At 52.7% G+C, this 25,754-nt stretch overlaps 9 protein-coding genes across 9 annotated transcripts; 4 read left to right on the top strand and 5 right to left on the bottom strand.

Moving 5' to 3' along the window:
* Positions 1 to 1,735: 1,735 nt before the first annotated feature.
* On the top strand, positions 1,736 to 3,283 carry NUU61_003823 (uncharacterized protein; the record flags this gene model as incomplete). Its single annotated transcript, XM_056654405.1, has 1 exon — positions 1,736 to 3,283. The coding sequence occupies one exon, from the start codon at positions 1,736 to 1,738 to the stop codon at positions 3,281 to 3,283; it is 1,548 nt and encodes a 515-aa protein (XP_056512432.1).
* A 149-nt stretch (positions 3,284 to 3,432) lies between these two features.
* On the bottom strand, positions 3,433 to 5,135 carry NUU61_003822 (MFS transporter; the record flags this gene model as incomplete). Its single annotated transcript, XM_056654404.1, has 3 exons — positions 3,433 to 4,542; positions 4,599 to 4,886; positions 4,947 to 5,135. The coding sequence occupies 3 exons, from the start codon at positions 5,133 to 5,135 to the stop codon at positions 3,433 to 3,435; spliced, it is 1,587 nt and encodes a 528-aa protein (XP_056512431.1).
* A 525-nt stretch (positions 5,136 to 5,660) lies between these two features.
* On the top strand, positions 5,661 to 6,298 carry NUU61_003821 (cysteine hydrolase family protein; the record flags this gene model as incomplete). Its single annotated transcript, XM_056654403.1, has 2 exons — positions 5,661 to 5,870; positions 5,939 to 6,298. 2 exons carry the CDS (start codon positions 5,661 to 5,663, stop codon positions 6,296 to 6,298), a joined length of 570 nt encoding a protein of 189 aa, XP_056512430.1.
* An 843-nt stretch (positions 6,299 to 7,141) lies between these two features.
* On the bottom strand, positions 7,142 to 8,528 carry NUU61_003820 (TauD/TfdA family dioxygenase; the record flags this gene model as incomplete). The annotated part of the gene is made up of 4 exons (XM_056654402.1): positions 7,142 to 7,505; positions 7,575 to 7,835; positions 7,900 to 8,165; positions 8,226 to 8,528. 4 exons carry the CDS (start codon positions 8,526 to 8,528, stop codon positions 7,142 to 7,144), a joined length of 1,194 nt encoding a protein of 397 aa, XP_056512429.1.
* A 1,173-nt stretch (positions 8,529 to 9,701) lies between these two features.
* On the top strand, positions 9,702 to 10,712 carry NUU61_003819 (uncharacterized protein; the record flags this gene model as incomplete). The annotated part of the gene is made up of 1 exon (XM_056654401.1): positions 9,702 to 10,712. The coding sequence occupies one exon, from the start codon at positions 9,702 to 9,704 to the stop codon at positions 10,710 to 10,712; it is 1,011 nt and encodes a 336-aa protein (XP_056512428.1).
* Positions 10,713 to 12,856: 2,144 nt separating this feature from the next.
* On the top strand, positions 12,857 to 14,709 carry rfeD (uncharacterized protein; the record flags this gene model as incomplete). Its single annotated transcript, XM_056654400.1, has 4 exons — positions 12,857 to 12,970; positions 13,096 to 13,261; positions 13,348 to 13,979; positions 14,032 to 14,709. The coding sequence occupies 4 exons, from the start codon at positions 12,857 to 12,859 to the stop codon at positions 14,707 to 14,709; spliced, it is 1,590 nt and encodes a 529-aa protein (XP_056512427.1).
* Positions 14,710 to 15,167: 458 nt separating this feature from the next.
* Positions 15,168 to 16,512, bottom strand: NUU61_003817 (uncharacterized protein; the record flags this gene model as incomplete). Its single annotated transcript, XM_056654399.1, has 2 exons — positions 15,168 to 16,032; positions 16,133 to 16,512. 2 exons carry the CDS (start codon positions 16,510 to 16,512, stop codon positions 15,168 to 15,170), a joined length of 1,245 nt encoding a protein of 414 aa, XP_056512426.1.
* Positions 16,513 to 17,142: 630 nt separating this feature from the next.
* On the bottom strand, positions 17,143 to 19,198 carry NUU61_003816 (Dehydrogenase; the record flags this gene model as incomplete). The annotated part of the gene is made up of 3 exons (XM_056654398.1): positions 17,143 to 17,227; positions 17,281 to 18,402; positions 18,459 to 19,198. 3 exons carry the CDS (start codon positions 19,196 to 19,198, stop codon positions 17,143 to 17,145), a joined length of 1,947 nt encoding a protein of 648 aa, XP_056512425.1.
* Positions 19,199 to 20,449: 1,251 nt separating this feature from the next.
* On the bottom strand, positions 20,450 to 23,391 carry NUU61_003815 (putative C6 transcription factor; the record flags this gene model as incomplete). Its single annotated transcript, XM_056654397.1, has 2 exons — positions 20,450 to 21,983; positions 22,040 to 23,391. The coding sequence occupies 2 exons, from the start codon at positions 23,389 to 23,391 to the stop codon at positions 20,450 to 20,452; spliced, it is 2,886 nt and encodes a 961-aa protein (XP_056512424.1).
* Positions 23,392 to 25,754: the final 2,363 nt, after the last annotated feature.

Raw genomic sequence — 25,754 nt, 5'->3', positions numbered from 1 at the left:
CTTTTTGGCCCCCGGATTGCCCCTATCGATCGATCAGATAAATCTCTCATCTTGCGGAGCCTGGTAACCTTGGTAACCCTGGTAGCCTTGATTTTTTGTGTCTCATACATTATATCATAGACTCGACGTACTATGATCCATACAAGTAAACTATTCCAAGGACGATTTGCTTTTGTGCACTTGGACTGCTCTGTTTTCGCACTGTGTTCTTATCTGATTTTGATCAGTGGGTCCATGGGAAGGAGAGTTCTTGGTTAGGTTTCTAATCTGATTCTTCCCCCGGTTCGTCGACCTCGCGATCGTCGCACAGCATATATGCTATCTGATGTGAGAGGCTTCCAGCTGAAGGCCAAGGTATATTCATTCCATAGTAGGAGTGGTAGAGAAGGAATATGGGTCTCATGTATGCTGTACGAGGCTGGGCGTTATGGCCCCGATCCTGACTAACAGATTCTATTATTAGAAGGCCTTCTTATTCCCTTTATTTGGCTAGATGTTATCCGCTTTCCGTTAGGTGGGCTGTTGTTTTCTGACTCGTATGCTCTTTTCTACGTGAATTTACTGGAAAGCTATAGATCTTGGAGTGGTGGACTTCCGACTGCTGTACCAAAGTAGACACTCTTGTCTTCTTTTCTTTCTTATAACGAAGTGATTGCATCCTGGAGATCTCGGCTTTGGTTTTTTTTTTTTTTTTTCCCCCCCCTCGTAGTGTTTTTACATCTGATATATAATCACTCGTTGGTCGATGATGCCATTGAAGTTGTGGGACTCAGTTACTTCTGAAAGACACAAGATGATCAAACCGTTTTCCAGTTTAACAAACACTGACAAAGTCTTTGAACTCTCAAGTTTATTTGTCTTGGTCAATCTCACCCTATTCAACATGGCCCGGCTTCATATCGTAACTTCCATTCTCCCCACGTATCCGACAAACAACACTCAATGTGCTTAAAATGCTCCCCTACAGCGCTGCAACAGCCAACTGCTGGACCCAAATTAGCAGCGCCAAATCCCTGTCCCTGGATCTTTGAAAAAGGGACTGAGAGTTGGCCTTTTTATTGAGCAAGGCCAAGTTCCAATCTCCTTATATGCACTCACCATATCACTATCTCCGCCAAGGCCTGCATCACTGAAGTGCAGCAGGCTAAGATGGCGGGTGCAGGGAAACAACAGCCGTTTTTCAACGACGGCAAGTCTAGTGTTGATGCCGGATCAGTGAGAAATACTGGGTCTTGCTTAACAGTTGACTGCTGTTCTTGATGTTGCGATAGATTCTTTTGCTACAGTAATTCTAAGCTCTGAGGGCTACTGGAGCATCAAGTATGCAAATGTGCCTACTTGCCTCATCATCATTTGTCGAGTTTTCTACTTGGTACTCTGGAAAATCCCCTGGTTATTACAAGACCCTTGATCCCAAGGCATAATAATGTCTCAAGTGATCTAACTCCGCGGGGACATTTTTATTCCTGCTCTACGCTATAAGTAAGGCAGAGATCAGGTAGAAATAAAAAGGTAGAAAGGTAGTGATAAATTACCAGTAATAGGAGTAAGGTTAGGTAGTAAGGCTATTAATGCTTTCTCTTATCTCCAGTACGCTTCCTCGAGTCGCCTAAGCGAAGTGAATACAAGCAGACTGTCTTTTATCTGTTTCTTGAATCTCTCCTACACCCTGCTCTCCTCTCTACATCCTACACTCTTCTACTTCCTACACTCCAGGAGAGAGCTTCTAGCTACCATGCCGGAGTTGTTGGACCTACCTCTGGAGATCATCCAGCGAATCTCACAAAACCACTTACCAGTTCAGCAAGACCGACTAAACCTCCTCCTCTGCTGTCGCAGCTTCTCTAAAAAGCTTCTAAAATCTCTCTACACCAACCCCAGTGTGCGTCCCAATCTTCAACGTCGACGCAAGCTCTTCTACTCCTTCGTGGAAAGGATCCTCCAAGGACCTACGCTAGGCCAGGCTGTCCAGACACTCGAGCTCCACCACTGGAGCACAAACCCCACAGCTCAGGCTGACAACGAAGATTGTATTCCCGAGGTACACATTGCCGTTAAAGCCTACAGCCAGTCAGAGGATGAGCAAGTCACCTGGATGCAAGACATCAAAGCCGGCAAACCAGATGCTTGGCTTGCACTTATCATCCCGCGCCTAGTCAACCTGCAGGCCTTGTGGATAGTGTTCCCATCTGTGACAAAGTGTCCTAATCATGTCACACGAATGCTTGCTCGTGCCGTGAGCAAACGACCCCCCTTTCACACGGCACCGGCATTTCCCGCTCTGGCCGAGGTGTATGTCTCCTCGTCAGATCTCGACGGCTTGACCCCAGGCCTGGTCAAGTCCTGCTTCAGCTTTGCGTCCCTTCGGAAAGTCTGCGGGTGGCACGTCGGCAACCCACGCTACAACCAGACCCGCAACGCCCAAGACCGGGCCAGAGACCGCTTAGCTGCAGCTCCGCGACAGAGCCTGAATCTCACAGCACTGGACCTCCGAGGCTGCGACCATTTCGGCTGCCTCAACAACCTGGTGTGGACGTGCAACGGACTCAAGTCTCTCCACATCACCTGTCGTGCCTTTGTTGACTGGCGAGGAAACGGGCCGAGACAGCTTGTGATAGGAACGCCATTCAGCGTGCTACTGTCGATCGACAAGCACAAACACACCCTGGAGTCGATCTTGATCGATGCCCACGACGAAAGAGCTCAGGCATCGTACTCGCAGAAAGTTCCTCTGCAAATAATCCAGCGCAGACACCCGCTGGCGAGATTGTGCTTGAAACGAGGCCTGCATGGATGCTTCGTCCAGTTCACCACCCTCAAGCACCTGCATTTCCAGCTCCCTTCTCTTGTGTTGCTGGAATATGTCCATCCCAAAAGCGTGCCAACGCTGCATCTGAAAGATTGCCTTTCCCCGTCCCTTGAAACATTGCATCTTGTCATGGCATACCCCCCTGCGAAGATTCCCTGGTTCCCGTCCCAGTTGCTGGAGCTGGTTACCACTCGAGAAAACTATGTCCCTAATTTGCACACAATCGAGCTGATCGGGGAGCCTTGGAAGGACACAGATCCACGTGGAGATCAAGTGCGTTCAGCTTGCGAAGCTGCCAACATTGAACTGGCGGTCTCCCAGAGACGGGGGGAGTTCTATGGGTCGGGCTGGGGGAATTCGGGATGCAGCATGATCCTCAGAGTCCGAGGACATGAAAGAGATACGAAGTCTTATTCGGTGTTCTCGTACGGACTAGAGACAACAAGAAATTGGGTGGGAAGGAAGCTTTTGTGAAGCGATTTATGTGAGAGTTTTATCAAGTACAATGTTGAGCCACCATAGGTATGCAATAGTTGTTGGTTAGCAAGAAAGAATCAGACCATCCATGGATCTCTCCATTGTAGCAAGCATCTCCTTGAATAGAAACTGCATTCTCTGTCTCCTCATTTGTCCGCCGCATAATGGCTGGCACAGCGCAACCGTTCGCCGAAGAACCACAGCACTAGCGACCCCGAGTATCCGATTCCGAGCGTAGCAAAAGCCAGCACGCTATTCCCCCAGCCGCGGCCCAGAGCACGGAACATATAGGTCCCGAATAAAGGAAAGGCAAATCCCGTGGCACTCCTTGCCACGGCGGTAGCTCCCACGGCCGACGCGGCATACAATTGATACGAATCAATAGTGTAGATCTGCAGACTCGTAAACGTCAAAGTGGCCCCGGCGCCGAAGATGGCTGCACCGATATTGGGCACGATCCAGTGTGTGCGCGCTTGCGCCGACCAGCCGTACATAAAAAGACCACCGGAAACCAGCAAAGTCGACAGAAACAGGATCGGGACCCGGAACTCTGGGCGTCCTTCTTGGTTTGGAGCATGGGATTTGAGCCGGCGATAAACCAGGTCAATGAGTCGCCCACCCGTCTGGGCTCCTAGGGATAACCCGATCATGAGCGATAGATAGTTCAGGCCTGCTATCCCGATCGACTCGTGATACACCTCAGTCCAGACAGCCGGGAATGTTGCCAGCATCAGGTAAATGACGCCATAGATCAGGGCAATGTACAGGGAAAGAAACTGGACAATTGGCTGGGTGCTGAGAAGAACGACCACCCGGACGAGGGCACGACTCAACACTGTCTTGATGTTACGGTCTTCTGTCTCATACTCGGTGTGCAGCTGGTCATTTCCGGTTTCCCGACGCAATCTCTCAGCCTTCCACTGCAGGATTCGAGGAGCGAATGTCTCGGACAGCGTGAAATAAATCAACACCTGAACGGTGACTCCGAAGATTGTAACCGCCCAGAAAGACCACCGCCATGTGGTCCTTTCCGTGATCCAGGCTCCCATCAGCGGGCCTGCAGATGGGCCTAGCACGGGGGCTAAGGTGTAAATCGCCACGGCCATCCCACGCTCTTCTGACGTCCACAAGTCGGAGAGGACTCCGCCGCCGATTGTCTGTGGTGCACATGCTCCGAGCCCGGCCAGAAAGCGAAAAGCAAGCATTTGACTGACATTTTGAGCAAACCCGCATACGAAGTTGAAGATGAGAAACCACTAGTTTGGAGTATTAGTATACGTTATATGTTCAAGAGGTGAAAGGGTGTACACACGATATTAGCAATTTGGAGAATGATCACACGCCCAAAGACCTCGCTCAGTGGAGCAAGAAAGAGCGGGCCGATCACAAAGGCCAGTAAGAAAATGGAGAAAATGAGCTCAGACTCGAAGGTGGAATGAACCTCGAGATCGTGAGCGATGACAGACTCGGCAGGAGCGATCATAGACGAGGCGATCGGTGTCATGAATGTGATGAGCGATACCAGACTAGTTGCTAACCACCGTCTCTTGAGCGACCACTTTTTGGGATTTTGAGGGTCATCCGGTCCATCCCATGTCACCTATACACAACAGCGTCAGCTTGTATGTTGAAGTTGCGTCTTCGAACACCACACACTCACCAGATTAGGATCCTTGTCGCTGTTCGGCGCGCCTCCGTTGTATTTTCCACTTTCAAGCTGTCTCGGTGTGGGCTCGTGTCTTTCGCGAGGATTCGCTGGTTGTGCATCGACGGCTTCGGGTGCCGACTCGCTCTGCTCGGCCGAGTCACCCGAGGGGAACGGGTCCCTGTCTTTTTCGAGATTCTTCATTGCTGGGTGATGGATGCAGGTGCAAGTTCATTTTTTTTTTTGATAAAAAAACACTCTTCGCCGCGACTCAAATTGGACTAGTCCAAGTAAACCCCGGTCGAGGTCCGGTGGTGGCCCGGTCCCGGCAAGTCCTCACGTCAACCGATGAGCGTGAGGTTTCGATTAACCCGATGGATCTCTGCGATCGAGTTGCACAGCATAAAGGGAAAGGCTTATTTTGCTCGCACAGAGCACGTGGGTTGGGATTTTGTGGAGTCGATAATGTAAAGGTGAGTGCTGCCTAGAAACATCACATCGTTGCTTTCTTGAGGCGTATACTTCAGTGGACATCTTCAGTAGGCATGCCGGTACCGGCCCGTTCCCGCTCATCTAATGCACCAACATTTCAGCACAACCAGACGATGTGAACATATCCAGTTTTCTCGTCACTTGGACTACCTCCCTTCACCATCCCCTTAACATCTCTGCATTCGAGTTACACCTGCAATCTCAACCATCGATACACCCGTCGTCGCACCCGCCCCAATGGCAGACTTTCCCTCGTTCGACGCCGCAAACAAGAGCAACCCAGGCCACTACGGCCCCTGCCAAACCGCTCTGCTTCTCCTCGACTTCCACACCCTGTTCGTGGAGAGAAATGGCGGCCCCCGAGCCCGCGCAGCCCTAGAAGTCGCCGCCAAGCTACGAACCTGGGCCAAGTCCCAAGACATCCAGGTGATCCACGGGCTAATTGACGTCCACGATACGCCCTTCTCGACCTGCAAGAACGCCGATATGCTAAAAGGTTTCCTTTTTCACTACAGCTGGGCGGCGGCGAGGAGTCTGCTGTGCTACGAGAAAATCAAGATGACAACGAGGTCACCTTCACCCGGACCCCGGGGCATGTTTCTGCACTTCGATCGCCTGGCCTGGAAAGGTTTTTGCACGAGAAGGGTATCAAATCGCTGATCTTGACTGGACTGAGCACGTCTGGGTGTGTGCTGCGAACGGCGCTGGCGGCCTGCGATGCTGAATATGTTGTGTCTGTCATCTCGGATGGGTGTGCCGACCCGCAAGAAGATGTGCATGATATCCTCATCAACAAGGTGTTGTCCAACCGGGGATATGTAACTACTGCCGCCCAGTTTCAGGAAGGATTCTCGAATGCTGCCAGTTCCAACTGAGGCAGGTGGCTGAGGCAATGAACCGATTCGAAGCTTTTCCTCTTTTCTGCAGACGGGATTTTTTTTTTTTTTTTTTTTTTTGAAATAGTTCATGCCTTTTATGTACATCCTTATAAACAAGGTTTTGAAGAACAGTGGACTGGGGTGTTGCATTGACTTATTGCAGAATGGATCAGAAAATACCCAAGGGGACAGTCAGTATATAGCTTCATGTTGAGTAGTATTTCTATAGTGATAGTGAGTAGATAGGACATTGGCAGTGAGATGCAAATCTACAATGAAGGAATAAAAAGAAGAAGGTGGAAAATCCGTAGTAGTACAAAAAAGAAAAGAAAAAGAAAAAGAAAAGGAACCGAACCAGGGACCTCCAGCTTCGTGTTGGGTGATACACCACTTGCAGCTCATAATCACCAACACTGTCTCAGCTGCTGGGGACGTGGGCAAGGGCTCACCTTCCACTAGGCTATCAGCCCCTGATTGGTGACTGGGGGAAGGTTGAGGAAAAACATAAGGGAACGAACGGTTTGCTAATTAGGAAAGAGGCTTTATACAGTGGATGGTATGCTTTACTGTATAGCTAGGTAGAGTCATTAGACCTGATTAAGTTATACGGAATAATTCACCGCTGATAATAATCCCAGTGGAAGCTATATAGGGCAATCGCCAGCTAATGAACTGTATGTATACTCATAGCATCTACTGAACAGCTATACCCACACGAGAACGAAGACTATATGAATATCAACACCAATATCGGAAGAAAAAAGGTATCATATATTCTCAAATGCTCAGCTCAAATATCTACACATCATAATCATTTTATTACACAGACTGAAAGTAAATTCACTCCGCGTCCAACGGCGCCACCGGCGGCTGATCATCCACCTGGATCCCCCCACGCTTCTTCTCATTGCTATCCCAGAACGGCAGCTTCCAGCCGCCTTCGTTCTCGGGGGTGGCCAGCCACAATCTCATCAGGTGGCGGCGCGGTGCAGGCGGCGCATGGTCCTTGTACGAGGTGCGCGCGTGCAGGATGTGCGAGTTGGCCAGGAACTGGATGTCGCCGACGTCCAGGATCATGTGGAGGGAATGTTGGTTGCAGGTTGCTTCGAGGACGTGGAGAGCTTCTTGTTGGGCGGCGGAGAGTGGGGGGATGATGCCTGCGTTGGAGAAACGGGTGAGAGAGCGGACGTAGTAGGGGTCCCATCTATAAATAATGTTAGTATATTGTTCTCTCTTTAAGGGGCAGCTGGTAAGGGGAGGGAGGGGAAGCTACTTTGTGTACACGCGCCCGTTCTCGCCTCGTTCCAGATACACCACGCTCGTGCGGATGTACTCGTCCTGACCTTTGCTGGTCTCGCCCTTGCGGTCGAAGTACCAGATCGGCTCGGTCAGTGTCCTCAGCACGTCTGGGCGTTCGACGGCCAGCGTGTTGTAGACGTGGTGCGACGAGACGATGTCGGACTCGCCGCCCTCCAGGGCCTTAGCGATGCAGAGGAGACCGACAATGTCGGAGTCGTCGGCATGGAAGAATTGGCTAGCCATAGTCAGCATTGCGTCGAGGACTACCATTGCCAGAATACAAGGAAAGGAATACATACCGAGCGTTGGTCCGGTAGATGCGCACTTTGTCAATCTGCGTCGAGTCCTCCCCGAGATCCTTGACATGGCCCAGCACATGTCCGCGGCTGTTCTGGCTCACAAAGTAGCCCAGGTACGTGCCCAGGCCCATGTAAGCGACGGCTGACTTGTGGTTGCCCCATTTCTCGACGGGGAAGCCCTTGAAGAGGATAAATCCCTTGCCGTCGACCAGGTCTCTGCGCAGAGTTTCGAGATAGTCGGCCAGCTTGGGGAGTTGGAAGTTGCTCTGCGCTGCGTTAGATTCTAAAAAAATGCTTTGTAGGAAGCATGCTTGGCTCTTTCATACCTTTGAAATGCCTGTGAGTGGGGTCTTGGATGTGAGGAAGGCATCGGCTGCCGTGCTGAGCTCCTCGATCTGCTCCGGGCTGAATACGTGTGTCCACTTCTCTGGGTTGTCGCGGAACTCCTCTGGCTTCCAGACAGTGGGGCCGGTGATCTGGCGCGGGAAGCGGTCGAAGGGCCTGATATGATCATAGAGAGGCGGGTGTTGACCGGTAGTCTTCAAACCATCGGGGAAGGCATCAACCGGAACGGAGCTGGTGAGGTTGTGGGGAGCCGTGGGGAGGGCATCAGTGAGGGCCGGTGCCATGATGCTTGGTGGATAACTGGGGAAAAGAAAAGAAAGTAGGAAGAAAACAGAATTAATTAGATGAGTGCTTTGACGTAGAGCTAGCAGGGTTGAAACTAGCAGGTTGGTCTCTATTTATGTACTCGGCTTGGATGAGCTTACTCCAAATAGTGTCATTCATGAATATGAGGAATCCAGCAGGCAGGATGGCGTGCGAGGCCATCAACCCACAATCTGATTGGTTCAACTTCCAGCGAAAACCAGCAAAACAAATGGCCGTTCGCATGCCAATTTTTGTATGTCGGCGATGGCGCAATTTGCGGGGGTCGATGTTGTGATGGGCCCGCAAAGCGGCTCGGCACCGATTGATAACTGCTCGGTTTGGGTCTCGGATGAATGATCTTGGATGTTGAATGAACCGGCACTCGAGTCTTGCCTTCTGTGTCGAAACTAATCAACAATCAATGTTGCTGGAGACCAAATGCGTGGAGAGATCAATATGCCTGCGATGATCTACACAGATCACCCCATACTTACAAGTATGGACCTACATGAGCTAAATGACGGGCCCACGAATGGTTCTGCAGTATTTACTCTCGGCCGAATAAGTACTGTGTCTCCATATGCACTTTTTTCAACATCAGTGCATCGCTCGTCGTGGAGTCGATCATGAACCCGTGAAGAGAAACCCGGCCGAGAAATCTGATCCCATGCGATGATCCAGTCGAATAACAACCTAGGGCTTTGTCGCAAAAGAGAGGATAACATGTTTCAAGTGCTCATAGTCTTGCTGCATAGTATTGAGTCTGGTTGGGCCACAGAGCCTCAAATTTTGTTGCCTGGGATTTGAGGCTGGCACTCTGGTCATCCATCCATCCATCCACCGATGGCTTCGCATGACGAATCTTCTCCCACATGCGATGTTCATCATCATGTCCCCCATACTACTGCAGCAGATGAATATACCTTCATCCTCGCAAGATCAGTGCTTGGGATCAGGCTGCCTCTTCGGGCTCCCCACTCCACCCGATTACTCACAGAAAACATCCTGATCGGGAAATCGGATCCGATGCGATTCTTTTCTTCAGATGCCCAAGATTCTCTCTTTGTGATTATTCGCTTTTGATCCAGTTCCAGCGTGCTGTTCTTTTCTTGTCAGTTTGGTTTCTGCTTCAGTAACGACCCACCCAGTATATGGCACCGCATAGGATCCACGTGGCAGTCCTTGACGCCGACGTTCCCTGTCTATCCGTCTACCAGCGACGAGGCCTTTATAGCTCGCAGTTCCGCGTGCTTCTGCAGGCAGCGGCCGAGCGCCTGAACCAGACTGCAGAGACCTTGCAAAATGGACCGCTAGCAGTCCACGTCACGGCCTTTGATGCCGTGGGAGGAACACTCCCGCCGCTCGAATGTTTGCGGTCCAATCCGCGGACTCCGGCTGAAACCACTGCCGGTGGGCCATTGGGCGTGATCGATGCCATCTTGATCACGGGCTCTGCGGCCTCAGCCTACGACGACGAGGCCTGGATCCGGGACATGCAGTCGTTCATCCAGACGGTGCATACCCAGTACCCGCAGGTGAAGCTGTTCGGCTCATGCTTCGGCCACCAAATCATCGCCCAGGCCTTGTTGTCAGGCAACACCGAAGACTCGGCAGACTCTGCACACACATTCCATGTGCAGTCCTCGCACAAGGGCTTCGAGATGGGTATCCAGCCCATCACCCTGCACCCCGCATTCACCGCGCACTTCCCTCCTCTCGCGCGTGCTACCTCCCAGACTCCATTCTGCATCCAGCTCATCCACGGCGATCGGGTCGTCCCCACCCCGTCCGCAACAGCTGCAGCCAGCGACGCCGACGTGCCGCTGCCCGCGCCGTGGATGAACATCGGGCACAGCGCCGCATGCGCCATCCAGGGCCTGTATTGCCCCGGCCGCGTGCTGACGTACCAGGGCCATTTCGAGTTCGACACTTTCGTCAACACCGAGCTGTGTCAGGAATTCGGCCGGCGCGCAAACTGGCCCGCGCTACGGGTTGCCTCGTATCTGGAGCAGATCCAGCGGGCTTTTGTACCCGGCAAGGACGATGATGATGACTCCAAGGCAGCGGCTGAGGCTGTGTTGCTTTTCTTTGCGGGGGAGGACCAGCGGACTCGGCCTGGGGGTGTTGTTGCGTCTACTGGGTTGATGACACCTCCACTTTAGGGTTTGGTATAGAGTAGATCATGCAGGCGGGTATAGATTATGATTTTTTATAAAACGTGGTGGCTGAGTTTATGTACATAGCATGTCTAGAGTTTGTTGGATTTGTTTATTCTCGAACTACTAATTTGTAGATGTCTTGGAGATCTTTGATAGTGCTATTGTAATGTCGTTGGTTATTCATACAATGCAAGTATTGAAATTAAAATAGACCATTTGTTTCATGCGCACCCCTTACCGCCAGGCATAAGTTTTAATGGCAAGGCAGAGTACATGTACATGTATGGTGAGGTGTATAACATGCCATCGAGACCCCTGTCTCCCCGACAAGACGAGAAACTCACCCCTCGACAGTGGCAACAATATAGCTAGCTGCCTTGACGAGCTGGACCCTGCAGAACTGAGACATAGCTGGTATGCTAGCTCAGCAGAGGCAGACCTCAGATTATGTTTACATAGCTGGAGATCCGGGGCATAGTCTGTAATGAACAAGCTCTAAGCTCCACGGGTGGAGTACAGACAAGCTCACTTAAACTCATATCTGCATATACTTCAGGCAGAAGTGCGAGGTTAATATTATATTAAGAACAGTATGTTACTGACTATAGTACCAAATACTTCAGGCACTGGTATATCACAGGAAACCTCCCTCCCGCAGACTTTTTCGTCCCATGCACGGGCGTCCTTATGCGGCAAGGCGCTCTTGCCGCAGCCAATGGCCGTCAAGATAATTGCGACTGTCGGGATCCACTGCCTGCTCGCTTTGCACCAATCAGACTGCTTTGAGATGCTCTTCGGCATGTGCCCCGTTCGAGAGCCGGTGATACGGTAATACCGAATATTACCTTGTACTCTGACATGATCTTGTCTTCTTGTATCCCTTGTATACCTTGCAGTATATGTATAAAGAATAGAGAGTAACTCGAAATATTAGGTTGGAGCTGAGCTAGGTCAGAGCTGCAGATACTCCAAAGTACATGTACTTACTTCCTGGGCAATAACCAGGGCGAGACCCGGCTGTGGGGGTACTGCAGGATGCCTCGGGATCCTTTTTTGGGCCGTTATCATTCCAAATTGCGATTGTTTTTGATCTACTTTTGTCTCCCATTATATATGGTATACTAATATGAGCTTATATATTTTATTTATATTCTATATTCATATTCATATTCATATGTATATTTATCTCTTTAATACGACATCGAACAGACAAGTGGGTCGGTATAATACCGCTGTAACGTGGCGCTGGCAACTTCGCCACCCGGAGCTCCCCTCCTTCGCCCAGGAGCTTCTGGAATTTTGGGAGCTCAGGAGCTGGGGAGAGCTTCGGAGGGGCCGCTGATAGCACTTATCGCGCCTGACGTGCGCTCCACGGTATCATCGGATCTAATGGAGAAAGACGCAGTAGACAAGCAATGAAAAGAAATTAAGAAAAAAAGGAAAGGGATTATCACAGTTATAAGAGAGAGAAAGGAAAAGAAAAAAAGAAGAAAAAGAGGAAGGTAAAAAACGCAACACCTCGATATCGGCGTTCCACCGGGCTTTCCGTTGTATTGGTACGGGTATGTACCTCTGCGAAAAGCCCCAAGAATGAGACTCTCCTCTCCAGTATTTCCTAGGAGTCTCTAGTAAGTAGCTCCAAGACTACCTGGGTATACTACATACTACATCTTGGTCTGCATCCAGCTCATACAGTAGTATACCCTATCCACATTGTACCGTAGTATGACTAGACACGTAGATACAGTCAAATACATTTAGTCAAGCCGTGAACACTGCCAACTCGCACCGGTTCCTGGCCAACGAATACTGAAAAAAAAAATATGCTGGGCCATATTTTGCAGTAGCTCAGTAATAAGATCAAGAATATCTCAAGATTCGCGGATCCCGGTGTGGTCAGCCGTAATTACCCGTAAATACTCGCGGGCCGCTGTGCACTTCGCCCGCCTCGCTCATCCTCCCTTTCCCTTCTTTTCGATCTCTCCCCACCAGAGCATGTTCACCAATCCTGGTTTTCCTCAGCTTTTTGACCCTTGTGCTTTTGCTGTGTGATCGGTCGCTCACTTTTGTCCTATCTTTCTGCTCTCTTCTTTCCCCCCCGCCGCCTAGAGGGACTAGGAACTATAGCCATTCTTAAAAAGAAAACCATGCCTCCTCGAAGCTCACTAACCAGCTCCTTCTCGGTCACCGACGCCAATAATGAGGTCGTGTGTCCCTTGAAGAATAACGATGGCTCCAATTGTCGCAAGCGCTGCTTGGGAGTGAGTGCTTCTTTCCTCGGATGCCTCGAACCCCACCTTGTTCAACGGGTGGAATCACTCGGGATCAGACAGCTGTCGAAAGGTTCGATGGGTTTGCTGTGACAGGATCTAATGTCGATCCACAGGAGAAGCGCTATCGCTCCATGCAGGAGCATATTCGACGTGCGCATCCGAATCACTACATCCCGAAGCTCCCGGCTACCGAGGAGAGCTTTCTGCTGATGGTTAACACCCCGCCCGAACAACGAGCCCAGCTCTCTCCTCCAGAACCAGCTCAGCCGCGACGCCGTGGTAAGTGCCTTTCTTTTGGTTCTTTTGGTATATTTTTACCATGGTTTTTGTTTTGAGCTAGCGGGGTAACTGACGGCTCCCTGCAGATGTGACGGATAGGGACATTTACGTCGCTGACGCCAGCTCCCCGGCCACCCCTCGAGCTCTAGATGAACCCCACCCGGCGGCGGCCACAGCTGCCGTGGCCCTGGCACAATTACACCATCATCGCCTCGCCTCCGACTGGGATACAGACATGGTATGTCATCTCCGGATTGTGCGCCCGCCACCTTGCAGTAGTGTTGACCCGCATCTCCCCCAGGATACCCACTCCGACACCGACATGAACCGAGATCGCATGCGCTCGTCGATCGAGCTGCCCTCTCTGCGCGACCACTTCAAACAGGAATCTCTGCCCCCGTTTGCTTCGCCGCGCCCACGGGAGCTTCTTCCGTCTATCCTCAACCATTCCCCGCCCGGTCGCTCGTCCACTCTACCCCCGATTCAGCGACGAGAAAAACTCTCCCGTCCCCGCAAGTCGTCTATCACGCAGTCTGCCCGGAAACCTAGACACGATCGGCCCAAGTCCAAGGAATTCGGCCGGCGACCTAGCCTTGGCGATCGCAAGGCTCTTTCCGCGGAGCCGCAAACCGCCGCCTGGGCGCAAGGCAAGCGCTGGGAGGATTTGATTGAAGCGGCGACGTCCGCCACCGAAGCAGATGACGAACGCTACTCGGAGGTAAGTTTGTCTGCTTTCCAGAAGGTATATGTCCGTTGCTCATCGATTACAGGCGGGCCGGTCACCCACAATCGCCCCGCTGCTGCCCAGTGTGACTTCTGCGCCGTCCGCGCAGAAGAATCGGTCTTCGCTACCCCCCGCTTTCCAATCGGCATCTGGACTGCCACCTCTTCCCCCACACCGGCCATTTCCTCCTCATTCTTATACAGCGTCGCCCTTGCACAAATCGTTGACCCCACCGCCATACGAGGGCCACCGGGGCCGCGACAGTGATCTGGAGCCCTTCCCGTCTATTGAATCATCGCTTGACTCTATGTCCTCGGCATCCGGCAAGAATTTCCCATCGTCAGCCTCGGGGCTTGCATCCAACTCAGATTCCAGTCCAATTTTTAATCTCATTCCCCCGATTTCCCAGCGCCAGCATCACCGGTTCTCGAACCCCACCCCAGCATCTTTCCGCAACAAAGAGGTGCAGATCTACTGTGCGCATTGCAAACGACCTTGGGCGCTGAATGAGTGCTATGCCTGTACAGAGTGTATTTGTGGAGTATGCCGCGAATGCGTCGGCATGTTCATCTCGAGTCCTCCGACCTCGTTCCGCAGTCCCGGACATGGGCCTCTAAACAGCATACCGCCTCAGGGGCCGACCAGCTACCCGAGTGCTCGGGGCTGTCCGCGCTGTCGAACAGTAGGCGGCAAGTGGAAAGCATTCCAGCTGGAATTCAGATGACCGAATCGGCCGCTCGGCTTTATGGATGTTATGACTTACGTTTGATCTACGTTCGCTTCTTTTGTGATTTATTTCCATTCATTCCTTGTGAGGTATAACATGTGGCCTCTGGTTTGCGACTGAACAGGTGTTGCGCCCTCTATGCCATGATCTACCTCGGTGCAGGCATCGAGGTCTGAAAAAGGACAAGCTGGTCTTTTGTCATGAATTGTCTCGTTTCCTTTTTTTTTTTTTTTTTTGCTCGGCGGCATTCTTGGATTTGGATGTATACGCGTGTTTTTGTCATGAGTTATACGCTAATTGTGCTTGATGCGACTTGCAATGATTTCATGCCTGTTTTATAGAGAGGAACAACCCTTGGCCCAATAGCCGAGCTTGTTCTCGCGCCAATATGAGATTCTTGGTTGATATGGTTGATATACATACTATGCTGCTATGCTGCTCCTTTGGTGTCTGCTTCACTCCTCCCAGATAACACTACTCAACCCCTCCGCAGCACCCACCTTCCCAGGCCCCCCAACCTGCACAACAGCAACCTTCTCCCCCAACTCCCCAGTCCGGCGATCCCGCCGCACAACCGCCACCGTCGCCGACGCCTGATTCCCAATCGCAACAAGGTCCCCAGCCCGGTTCAGCGCAAACGTGCGCGGCACCTTGCCATACGCCGGCGTCCGCGTCCGCAGTGCCACACTCCCATTGCGCGCGCTGCGGTCCAGGGTCACCATCGAGTCGCTCGGCGCGAAGCCCTGGTCGCTGCGGATAGAGACGTACAGCGCATCGCCGACGATATGGATGCCCGCTGGCGTCGCGCCGTGCGGCATCTTGCCGTGCGTGTAGGGGACAAGCGTCTGCTTCTTTGCAAAGGAGAGACAGCCGGATTGCGGGTAGGACACGTCGTAGACCATTACCGTGCCTCCGATCTCGTTGGCTACGTACAGTAGGGTCTTGCCAGACTCTATGGTTGTTGTTGTGGTTGTCCGGCGCGATGGCTGCTGGTTGTGCGAAGCCCCATTGTTGCCGGTTTTGCCGTCACTGTCACTCCAGAAAACGCCATGGCGCGGTCCGCTGCCGAATGTCACGTTCACGCTCGGGCAGCCGTGCAGTCGGCCCGACGACGTGTCGATGGCGTACACGCGCAGTAGGTCTGCGCCGAGGTCCGGGCTGACGATGAACGAGCCGGTCGGGTCGAGGAACACCTCGTGTGGATGAGATGCGTCTTGTTGCGCGACTGCGCCGGCATGCGTGAGGTTGAAGTGGAAGGCTTGGAGGGCGCGCTGGTTTGGGTGGAGGGGGAGGGAGAAGGTTGAGATGGCGGATCCGCCACTATAATAACAGTTAGTTAACTTCAGCAATAATGGTCACAATAATTGTTATAAAAAAAAACCAATAGGAAGTATGGCTGTGCTGTGCTAGGGGGACATACTAATGCGCAATCGCAAGATACTTCTTCCCCTTCCCCTTGCCCTTTCCCCCATAAATCGCACTACTCACCCCACCCCCCACAGCCTCGGTCTTCACCATCTCGCGCAGCTTGCCATCGGGCGCCGCATGCAGCGCCGTCAGGGACCCGTGCGTCGACGGATCGGCCGATCCGTCCTCGTCGGAGCAGTACAGCGTGCGCGTCGCGGCGTCGAAGGTCAGCCAGCTCGGCATGCCGCCACAGGTCTTGAGCTTATCGGTGACGGAGAGGGTGTTATTGCCGGCGAGATCCAGGGTGTAGACGTGGCCATTGTAGTGAGTTGCCCATAGGCGCGAGGCGGAGGCGGATGCTATGAGGGTGGAGAGGAGGAGGCAGAGGCGCATTGTGTTTCTCTTTTTGGGGGGGTGGGTGAACAATAGTATGATGTGAGGAAAGGTTAGAGGGAAAGGAAGAGAGAAGGAAATAAAGTAAAGAATTGCCGATCAAGGAGGTTTATATAAGATCGTGGGTATGGAAGTAGACATGGCAATCAACAATGAGAGGGAATAGTGGCCCTCGATTAATAACGTTGTTTCTGCATTGCATTGCCCCGGCGTTTCTCCGGGCGAGACCCCTATCATCTCTAAGCATCCCTTGGCATTGTGCAATGGATCGTCGCACGGCTGCACGTCTGTGGAGGCCGGTGTAGAGCCAGGGACGACTTGGCGAGATACAATGGCCTGAGATGGGAGTTTCTTGAGACCATGTGCTTGCAATGATCCACTGTTTCTTCTGCCAATGTGTCTAGATCGGATATTCTCTGTAAGCATCGGGTGTTATACTTCCGAGGTGGCTGCATGCTATCACGCCAAGATTTGTAGATATACAGCGCTGTAGAAGTTGTGGTAAGAGTGCTAGATATTTGAGTATTATATTAGTGATTTAACTAGAATAAGAATATTCTTTGTAAATCTACGTGCGGCTACAAGACCAAGGCAATTACCTTGTCAAGTGTATAAATGCAATGCAATACTCTAAACCAAAGTAATCCCCGTAAAACATCCCTCATTGCGCACCAACTCAGTCTTATCCCCATCATCCATCGAGACCGAGTACAGACTCCCCCCAGGTCCGTCACATAAACAATGCTATTCCTCTTATCCAGCTTCAACCCAATCGGCTCATGGAAATGCCGCGCAAGAATGATCTTCTGCATATTCACCGTCTCGCCACCCACATAGGCCCGGCACAGCGTACACCCCATGGGATGTTCACCGCGATCCGTCCAGTACAGCGTCTGCAGCTCGCTGTCGATCTCGATATCAATCGGCTCGGGCAGATTATCAAACAACAGCGTGATATCCGACCGGTTCTCGGCCGTCTCGCCCTCAGGGATATCCATGCCGGCACAGAAAATCCGCCCGCACCCGGCTTTGCTGGGCCCCTTCTGCGTCCAGTACATCACGCGCCGCTCGCTGTCCAGCGCAATGCCCACACACCACTCGCGCATCTGGTCGAGCAGACTCGAACCCGGTGTGGTATATCGCTGCACAATGATCTCGTGGTGGGATCCGTCATACCCGCACCGATGCAGACTAGTCCCCTCACGGTCCGCAAAATAGAGCTGGTACCGCTGCTCGTCGGCGGCGATCTGCTTCGGGGTGCGCACTTTACCACGCGGCACGAGACACTTGACATCGCTGCCGTCCATATTGGCCGACCACACGGACCCGTCGTACGCGGCGACGCTGCGCCCCATATTCGTCCAGAAGATGCGCTGCTCCGTCAGCGACACGTCGATGCCATCCGGCATGTTCTGGCCCACGACGACGGGCGACAGCTTCTGCGTGACGAGGTTCCACCGCAGCACCTTGCCGTTCGAGTGCACCTGCGACACATCGCGCGCATTGCTGCCCAGCCCGACATCCAGCAGGTAGATGTCCTTGGCGGAGGTGTGCGGGTTGATGGGGGTTGCTTCGGCCGTGGCGGACCGGACGAGTGGCGGGTAGAGGCCGCCCAGCTTGCTTTTCTTCCCGAGTCGACCTTGCTCGATGTACTCCTTTCGCAGCCACCCTACCGTCGCTTGTCCGTCCAGCCCGCGCTCCCGGATGTAGGTTTCTTCGACGAGGGCCACTGTGTCCAGCCCGACCTGGTCCATGAGCTGGCAGGGCAGTGGCCCGTTCTTGAACATGTGCTCCCATAGCAGGTCGATCTCGCTCGGGTCGCTGACTCCGTCGGAGAGGATGTGCAGGATCTCGCGCTTGACTGCCGCCCAGAGGCGGTTGAAGACGAACCTGAACAGCCAGGATTAGCAGAAAAGCCATGGAATGGGGGAGAAACAAAACCATACCCAGTTGACTCCCGCCGCGCCGTCACAGGCAACAACCCACACTCGCCCAAAACATCCTCCAAGTAAGAAAAAATCACCGTATCCGTCTCCCCATCTGTCATCAACTCCACCGTGCGAATAGCCGGCGGCATGGTAAAATGAGTATTAAGCACGCGCTTCCGGCGCTCAGGCGAGACCTTGGCAATCATCAAACTCGACTTAATCGACGAGCTATTCGAGCCCAAAATACAATCGGGGGGCGCCTTGGCATCCAGCTCAGCCAGCGTATCAATCTTCAACTCCAGGCGCTCGGGCACAGCCTCGATAATAAGCCAGGCATTCGCAACAGCGGGTTCCACCTCCGTGAAGGTCTTGTAGTTGCCAAAGGGCGCCTGCGTGTACATCTCGAGATCCATCTTGGTGATGGACGTCTCGGTCTCGCGGCCCTGCCCCATTCCGCCGCCGGCCATGACTTCTTCTTTGTCCTTGCTGACGCGCGGCATCAGCGAGAACTCTTCCTTGTGCGCTGTGATGTATTTTTTGGTTTCTTGTAATGATTCTTGTGATGGGTCTTGGATGTTGACGTGGTAGCCTGCTGCTACGAAGGTGCAGCCGATGCGTCGGCCTAGGATGCCGGCGCCGATCACCCCTATTGGGCGGTCGGTTCGGGGGTGAGGACCATTATGGTATTGTTTGTGATTCAGTATTGAGAGAAAGTAGAGAAATAATGGGGAAGTGGAGTGGGTGGGTTGGTTCGCCATGTGCGCATGGGTATGTAGGCATGACGTAGAAGCAATGGGAGGATGGCGACTTCTATGTAGGCCTTCCTAGTGGAAACTATATAAAATATGTTCAAGCTAATATCCATACGGTTTATCTTATTTGTGCTTCGTTCATGAAATCACTCTAATACGGTGCCGCTGGACCCGGCCAGATAGCATGGGTATACTTCGGCCTCATTGACCGAGCAGACCACCAAGACCAAAACAAATAAGTTCAGTTAGCATAGACTCATATTATCATGGCAAGTTAATTTCCAAGATCTACTGCTATGCCGACAGGGAATTCAGGAACAATATCAGTGCAAGTCCAAGCCTCGGCCGAGAATCCCGAGTCGGACTACGCACGGACAATTCGGATAGCCGCTGAACGAGTTATCTCGGTAGGCCGAGAGTATAAGAACGCAATTATCGGAAGTCACTGTTGCTTACTAGTGTATGTTTCTTTTATCGTGGTCTGATCAAGATGGAGAGATTCTCTTCTACTTCGTCTCTTCTGCTTCAATTTGATGCAGTTCGGGCGAGCGCTTGGCAGTTAGGGCTAAATGTGGGGCCATCACGACGCATTGCCAGTCAAAACAGAGAGACAATAATAACAAGAAATAGTAATCATAATAATAAGAAGAAGAAGAAAGGAATGAGTCAAGAAATAAGAAAATAAGGATATAAATTCAGAATCAAAGACAAACCCGCCAATGAATTAACTCGAAAAAAAGACTCGGATTTTGCGCCGTGGCCATCGTAATCACATCAGAAACGGAACAGTCCGAATTCCCATCGCTCGAAACAAGACTTGACAATCGAGTAAAGACACGCAGAAGAGAAAAAGAGAGAGAAAAAGAAAAAGCTAGTAGACAACCCCCAAACCATCAACAAGAACCCTCCTGCGCCAGGTGAAACAGAAACAGATAAGCCTGTGGAAGAGAGTGTGTTGGGTACAACCAAGGATCACCGGATCCTTGTTTTTTTTTGAGACAAGACTACCTAGGCAATTGTCTCGCTGCTATAACCCCCACACGCTCAAATCCCACCCTTTTTTGCTTTCCCTGCCCCCTTTTTTCCTTTTTTTCCCATTTTTTGTGGTCGCCGGCGATCGTAGAGATGTAGGTGTAGTAGTAGTCGTACAGCACGTGAGACGTATCAGACGAAAGATCGGAAGTCGTGAAAAGAGAAAGATAGAAAGAAAGGGGGAGAGAGAGATAATAATACAGGAAGTAAGATGGCAACCGGAAACTACCGGCTGAACTGCGACCACACGGTGCTCAGCCAGCCGGCAGGAATGCCAACTTCCGACGGCGCACTCATGGACAGCTGCGCCCATTCGCAGCCATCCAAGAAGGCCAGGACATCGTCGCCCCCGAGGCTGGTCGCCATGAGGCTCGAGTCGGGTCCCTCTGTCGAGGTCAAAGGAGGCGAGGGAGCCAGCTGGGTGACGGAACCCGGTGGCGGGAGAACGGGGAGGCTGTGAGGGGTGGCTGCGCTGATGGGCGGGAGGGACTGCGAGTATGGTGGAGGTGGTGCTTGTGGACGAGATGGGAGCCACGAGTTGATGGGTTGTAGTCGGTTACTTGTTGCGGGGAGGTATTGAGAAGGAGGCTGGGTGGTTGCGGACAATGATGGCAGGCTGGGTGATGAAGTATAGAGAGGGCCGTCTGGGTGGTGCTGCTGCAATGATGGGAGGCTGTAAGGCGATTGGGATGGGAGAGGACGGCTGTTGGGTAGTGGCAGACTCGGGCGGCGGTCACCTTCGTGGCTGGGTAAAGGCATGCCGGGGCTGTTGATCGGCACCCAGGACTCACGCCGGCCACTGGTGCTATCTGACGGCTCCATAGGCTCGCCGGTCTCGCTTTTGACGGCATTGCTGCCGGCATCGCTGAGGTTAGTGCGCTCGGGCATGGGCTCTCCGGCAGCAGGCACAGCGACGTCCTCGTCGAAGCCAGACTCCGGCAGCTGATCTTCAATCGTCCCAAAGTCGAGGAAAAGCTTCTCGAGCAACTTGAATTCTTCCAGGCCGCCGCCGCTTCCACCTTCGCGCACTGGTCGAATCCCATTGGGAATGGGATGATCAGACACGTCCGACATACTATCCAGCCGATTGCGAGAAAGTCGACGAAAATCGCGCTTGACTTTGGAGAAGTAGCTATGAAGGCGGTTGAGGGTGCGGAACCAGCCCATGGCCATCTTGAGGCGTGGGCGCATCTCTCGCAGAATATCCAATGCCTTGCGTGCTTGCGCAGCTCCCAGCTGGTGGCTATCATGGCTTGGTGGTGGCGGCTTCGCACCCAACAGGCCCTCGGGGTCCATGTGGGAGAAATGTGTACCATATACCCCGATGAAGGCGGCATTGTAGATGGCGAAGCCAACCAGAGGATTCTCCACGAGTGCCCCACGACCCTGGCAGGTAGCAACCAAATCAATCATCTGTCGCGCAGCCTTGAAGAGCTCGCGCGCACTATCACGCCAGAAGCCCTCTGGCGCGCTGCTGGTCTTGTCCACGGGGAACAAAGGCTCATCCAGGGGACCAACAGGCTCGCTGCACCGAACAGGCAAGAATGGGATGTAGGCGCGGTGGAGAACGATAACGGACAAGAAGTAAACGACGTGCATAACCGTATACGAAGCCAGGGTGGTCTTATACATAATATGGGTGTCGGTATTCCGCAGCGAATACTGCAGATTGCGAGAGAGACTATCCTGGAATTCGCTTAGCTGCAACCGAAGCGTCGCAAAGCGCGATTCCGGGTGCCAGGGCGGGTATTGCTCCGTTCTGCAGCATGTCAGTCATTGTCCAATATTTAAAGCCTACAAAAACGTGAAACTTACCGTCGGCCACCGGCACACGACCACTTGGCGATGCTTCCCCAGATGCGAATGATGCGAATCACTCGACTGAGCACCGACTCTTCTGCGCCGACCTCCCATCGATCGACGTCTTCCTCACTAGAGTCCTTTCGCCGAGAAATAGGCGACCAGGATTTGCCATCTGGAGTTCCGTTCGCCGGCAGGAGCTTCTCGTCACCAAATCCCAGGCTCTGGCGAATGCTCGGGATCTGAACGCCCTGGGCGCCGAAGCTCTGTGGACGACGCACAATGGGCTCATTGAGTCGTGCCGTCCGTACACGCTCACCAAAAGCAAAAGCATTGTCGCTCGGAAGCTGGATTCCGAGCTCCTTGACTCGGATCATGCGCGGTCGGTATTTGCCGCTACTCAAACACCGGTCAAGCAGGAAACAGGCCCAGAAGGTCCGGCGCTTGGTCTCCTGGGCAATGATATCATCGGAGGTTTGCTCCTTGGACTCGGCGCGTCGCGGCAGACCAAAGTGATCTGCCTCCGCCTTGAGGGCCGGGGAGGAGCGCGACGGATCACGCGGGGGGAGCTCATTCTCGAGCTCAAAAGGCAACCCCATGGCCTGCGCAAGCCGAATGGCCATCCCGACATAAACCCAGGCGCTCTTCCCGCGACACATGCCCCACTCATGCAGCGCAAGCATCAAGAGTGCCTGGACACGCGCGAGATCGGGGACTGCGAGGCTTGCGCCATCCAAGCCGGCCAGCCGGCTGCGCAAGGCCATCGCATAGTATTCCGAGGCGGCGAGGGGATTGGAAGGGTGGCCGGGTGAAGCCGCCGAGTGGTAGGCGACGAGCGGCGGGTGGAAGCGAGCAGTCAAGGCCAGCACGCCCAGGGGGATCAGCGTCGCAGACGGATCCACTTTGGGCGCATGAGTCCGCGGAACATCTTGCCCATCGACTGCCGGAGCCGAGGGGGGAACCGGGGGCGACGAGATCTGGCGAATCTGACCGAGAAACGTTGCCGGGTGCAGGAAAGGGAGGAGAGTGGCAAAGTGCGACTGGAAGAGATCAAAGACGGCTTCCCAGACTTTCACGGTGAGAATCGAAGCGTCCAAGGCATCGAGACCGGCCTTGGAGCCGGCCGACGAGCCGACACCGATCGCCTTGCGGGAGCGGTGTCGCTTCGGTCCATCCCACTCGCCATTCCGGTCGTCGCCCTCCAGCGCGGCCAGGTCCCGCTTGGCACCGCTCACCCCGATCGTCGGGGTTGGATAGACACATTCTCTCCCTGAAGACTCGCAGGCGCGGCAGGTGGTGTCGATGCCGGCATTGACGCATTTGATCTTGCTGCGGCGGCACCGAGCGCAGGCGATGCTGGACCGCATAGTGGAATGGGCAGACCCGCACGTCTGCGAGAGAGGGACAAGTCGGGTCGGTCAGTCCCAGCAATTCTCATCGACCTGGATCAGGGGACACGGGCGATACGGCGGAGGGAAATTGGCGGGAAGCTGATCGGGCAAAGCGGTAAGACAGTCTCGGGACTGGGGGAGCGACTTCCAGATTGCAGAAATGCGGGGAGGGAAGAAGAAAGGGAAGAAAAAGAAGAAAATAAAATAAAAAGAAAAAAGGAGCCAAGCACAGAGACCAAAGACACAAATAGGCGAGACCAGGAAGGATGAAGGAAGCAAAGCGGAATCCGCGGAGTGTGGGGGAGAGTCGGGGCACCGGGACCGGGAATGCTTGAGAACAACAGTCGGGAGGGAACGGGATGCGCCGAGGAATTGAATAAAAAAGAGAAAAATGGGAAAATCAGAATTAAAAAGAAAAAAAAAAAAAGAAAAAGTTGGAGCCGACTTGGCGGGGGAAATTGCGGAGGCCCAAGTATGCAAGGACGCGCTGTGGTTGATTCGCGGAGTGTGTGGAGCCCCGGGTTTGGGGCTATAGTGTATATATGGGTATACTTGAGATACTCGGTATTCTTAGATTCTTGATACTAAGAATATAGAAGAGAAGATAGAATACAAGTATGCTACAGTATGCCCAGGTATACTAGCATATAGTATATAGTAGTAAATAATATATTAATACTCAAGCCTGCCGAGCCATCGGCAAAGGATGGCCCCGGTTTGGTACCGTATTTCACAGGGGTCTGTGCCTTACCCCCTTCATGATCTCATGATCGCCGACGGACCGAGAGAGAGAGGCCGACAGCAATCAGTCGTATGGAAAATGGAGGGAAAAAAAAAAAAAAAAAAAAAAAAAAAAAAAAAAACGAGAGAGAAAGTGACACGGTAGTCCGAATGCTGATGCAGATACATAGTGTACATATACCTAGGTATAGGTGAAGTTACAATTCAACCGGGCACTTTCCGACTGGATTTCCGAGTCAAATCTGGGGGATGTTTCTGACCGAACTTCCACCTGATGGGCCGATCGGCATGTGTCTTTTTTTTCATGTCAACTCCTGGGCGTCAATATGTCCAGGTGTCGGGAACACCAGAACAGGTAAGCGGCACGACCTGACATCTCTCGGTGAGCATAAAGAAAAAGAAAAAGAAAAAGACAAATCCCCAGACCCCAGACCCCCAGACCCCCAGGTTAGCCCCAGGGTAGGGGTTTAATCCCACATGGCGTTTTTGGGGCCCAAAGAGAAAGACTAAGAGAAAGAGAGAAAGAAAGTTCATCTCGGCATGTGTGTGCTTCCTCGGGTATTGGTCGGAACCTTTTCATTTTCGTCCAATGACTCCCTCTCTTTTACTTACCGAGAGTCCCTGAGCGTCGGGGCTCCCCGCGGGGGAGGAAGCGAGATCGATTGATCCCATGATTTGGTGACGGTCTCCGTACCGTGTCACTGTCACTCTATCCCCCCATTTCTTCCCGTTGGCTTGCCGGCTGAAATTGGGGGCCTTCTTTTCGGAGAGTCAAACGGAATTCCCAGAATTCCCACCGGCGTTGGTATTCTGACTGGTCTCGACAGGTTGTACAACAACCCGAGGCATCAAAGCGACCTGGTATATCCATGATACCACCCAAGTTCCCCGAGTCGGCGAGAACCCCGTTTCCCGACTCGCCCCCAAAGCCGACGGATATAACCCCGCATTTTACAAAGTCCCCAAGGATAATGGTCTTTCGACATTTCCTCTCGGTAAGAAATTAGAAAATCATGTGTGTCCCAAGGAGGGCTTCCCGATCGTCGGGGATTCCTTTTGCCTGTCAGAGGGGATCCAGTGGAGCCTCTTTTTTTTTTTTTCTTTTCTTTTTTTCCCTTCCGTTCCTGATTCCTGACTGTGGAGAAAAGAAGCTTAAAGGGGAAATTTAAGCAGCGACTCCAGTCACGGTGCTCGACCGACTTCCAATTTCAGTATGGAGAGCCTTTCCTTAGGGTGTTACCTAAGTATGTACAGTATACAGTATACAGCCCCCGGGCCATCTGTAAATTGTACGTAAGTCCTTCACCCAGATTCCCTTTTTCTTGGCTTGGGGGCTACGGGCATGGGGCACCTCAGCTGACAGGCCTATTAATAAAAGAAACTCCCCCGGCCTTTGATAGGGGATAGGGATTGTGGAATTGTGGAATGTGGACTGGACAGTATTACCGATCAAACGGGGATCCCGTGCCGCGCTCCGGATTACCGAATCGGTCGGTTTCTGTCGGTCTGCCTGTTTTCACTTAAGTATATATGTATGAGGGTGATTTATCTAAGTATATTTGAATATAGTTGAGTATTCTGTCTAAATATCTATTAAT

The sequence above is a fragment of the Penicillium alfredii genome, assembly GCF_028826965.1.
Source record: "Penicillium alfredii strain IBT 34128 chromosome Unknown utg000005l_segment0_segment0, whole genome shotgun sequence".
Taxonomy (NCBI): Eukaryota; Fungi; Ascomycota; class Eurotiomycetes; order Eurotiales; family Aspergillaceae; genus Penicillium; species Penicillium alfredii.
This window is presented reverse-complemented; position numbering and strand designations above follow the sequence as displayed.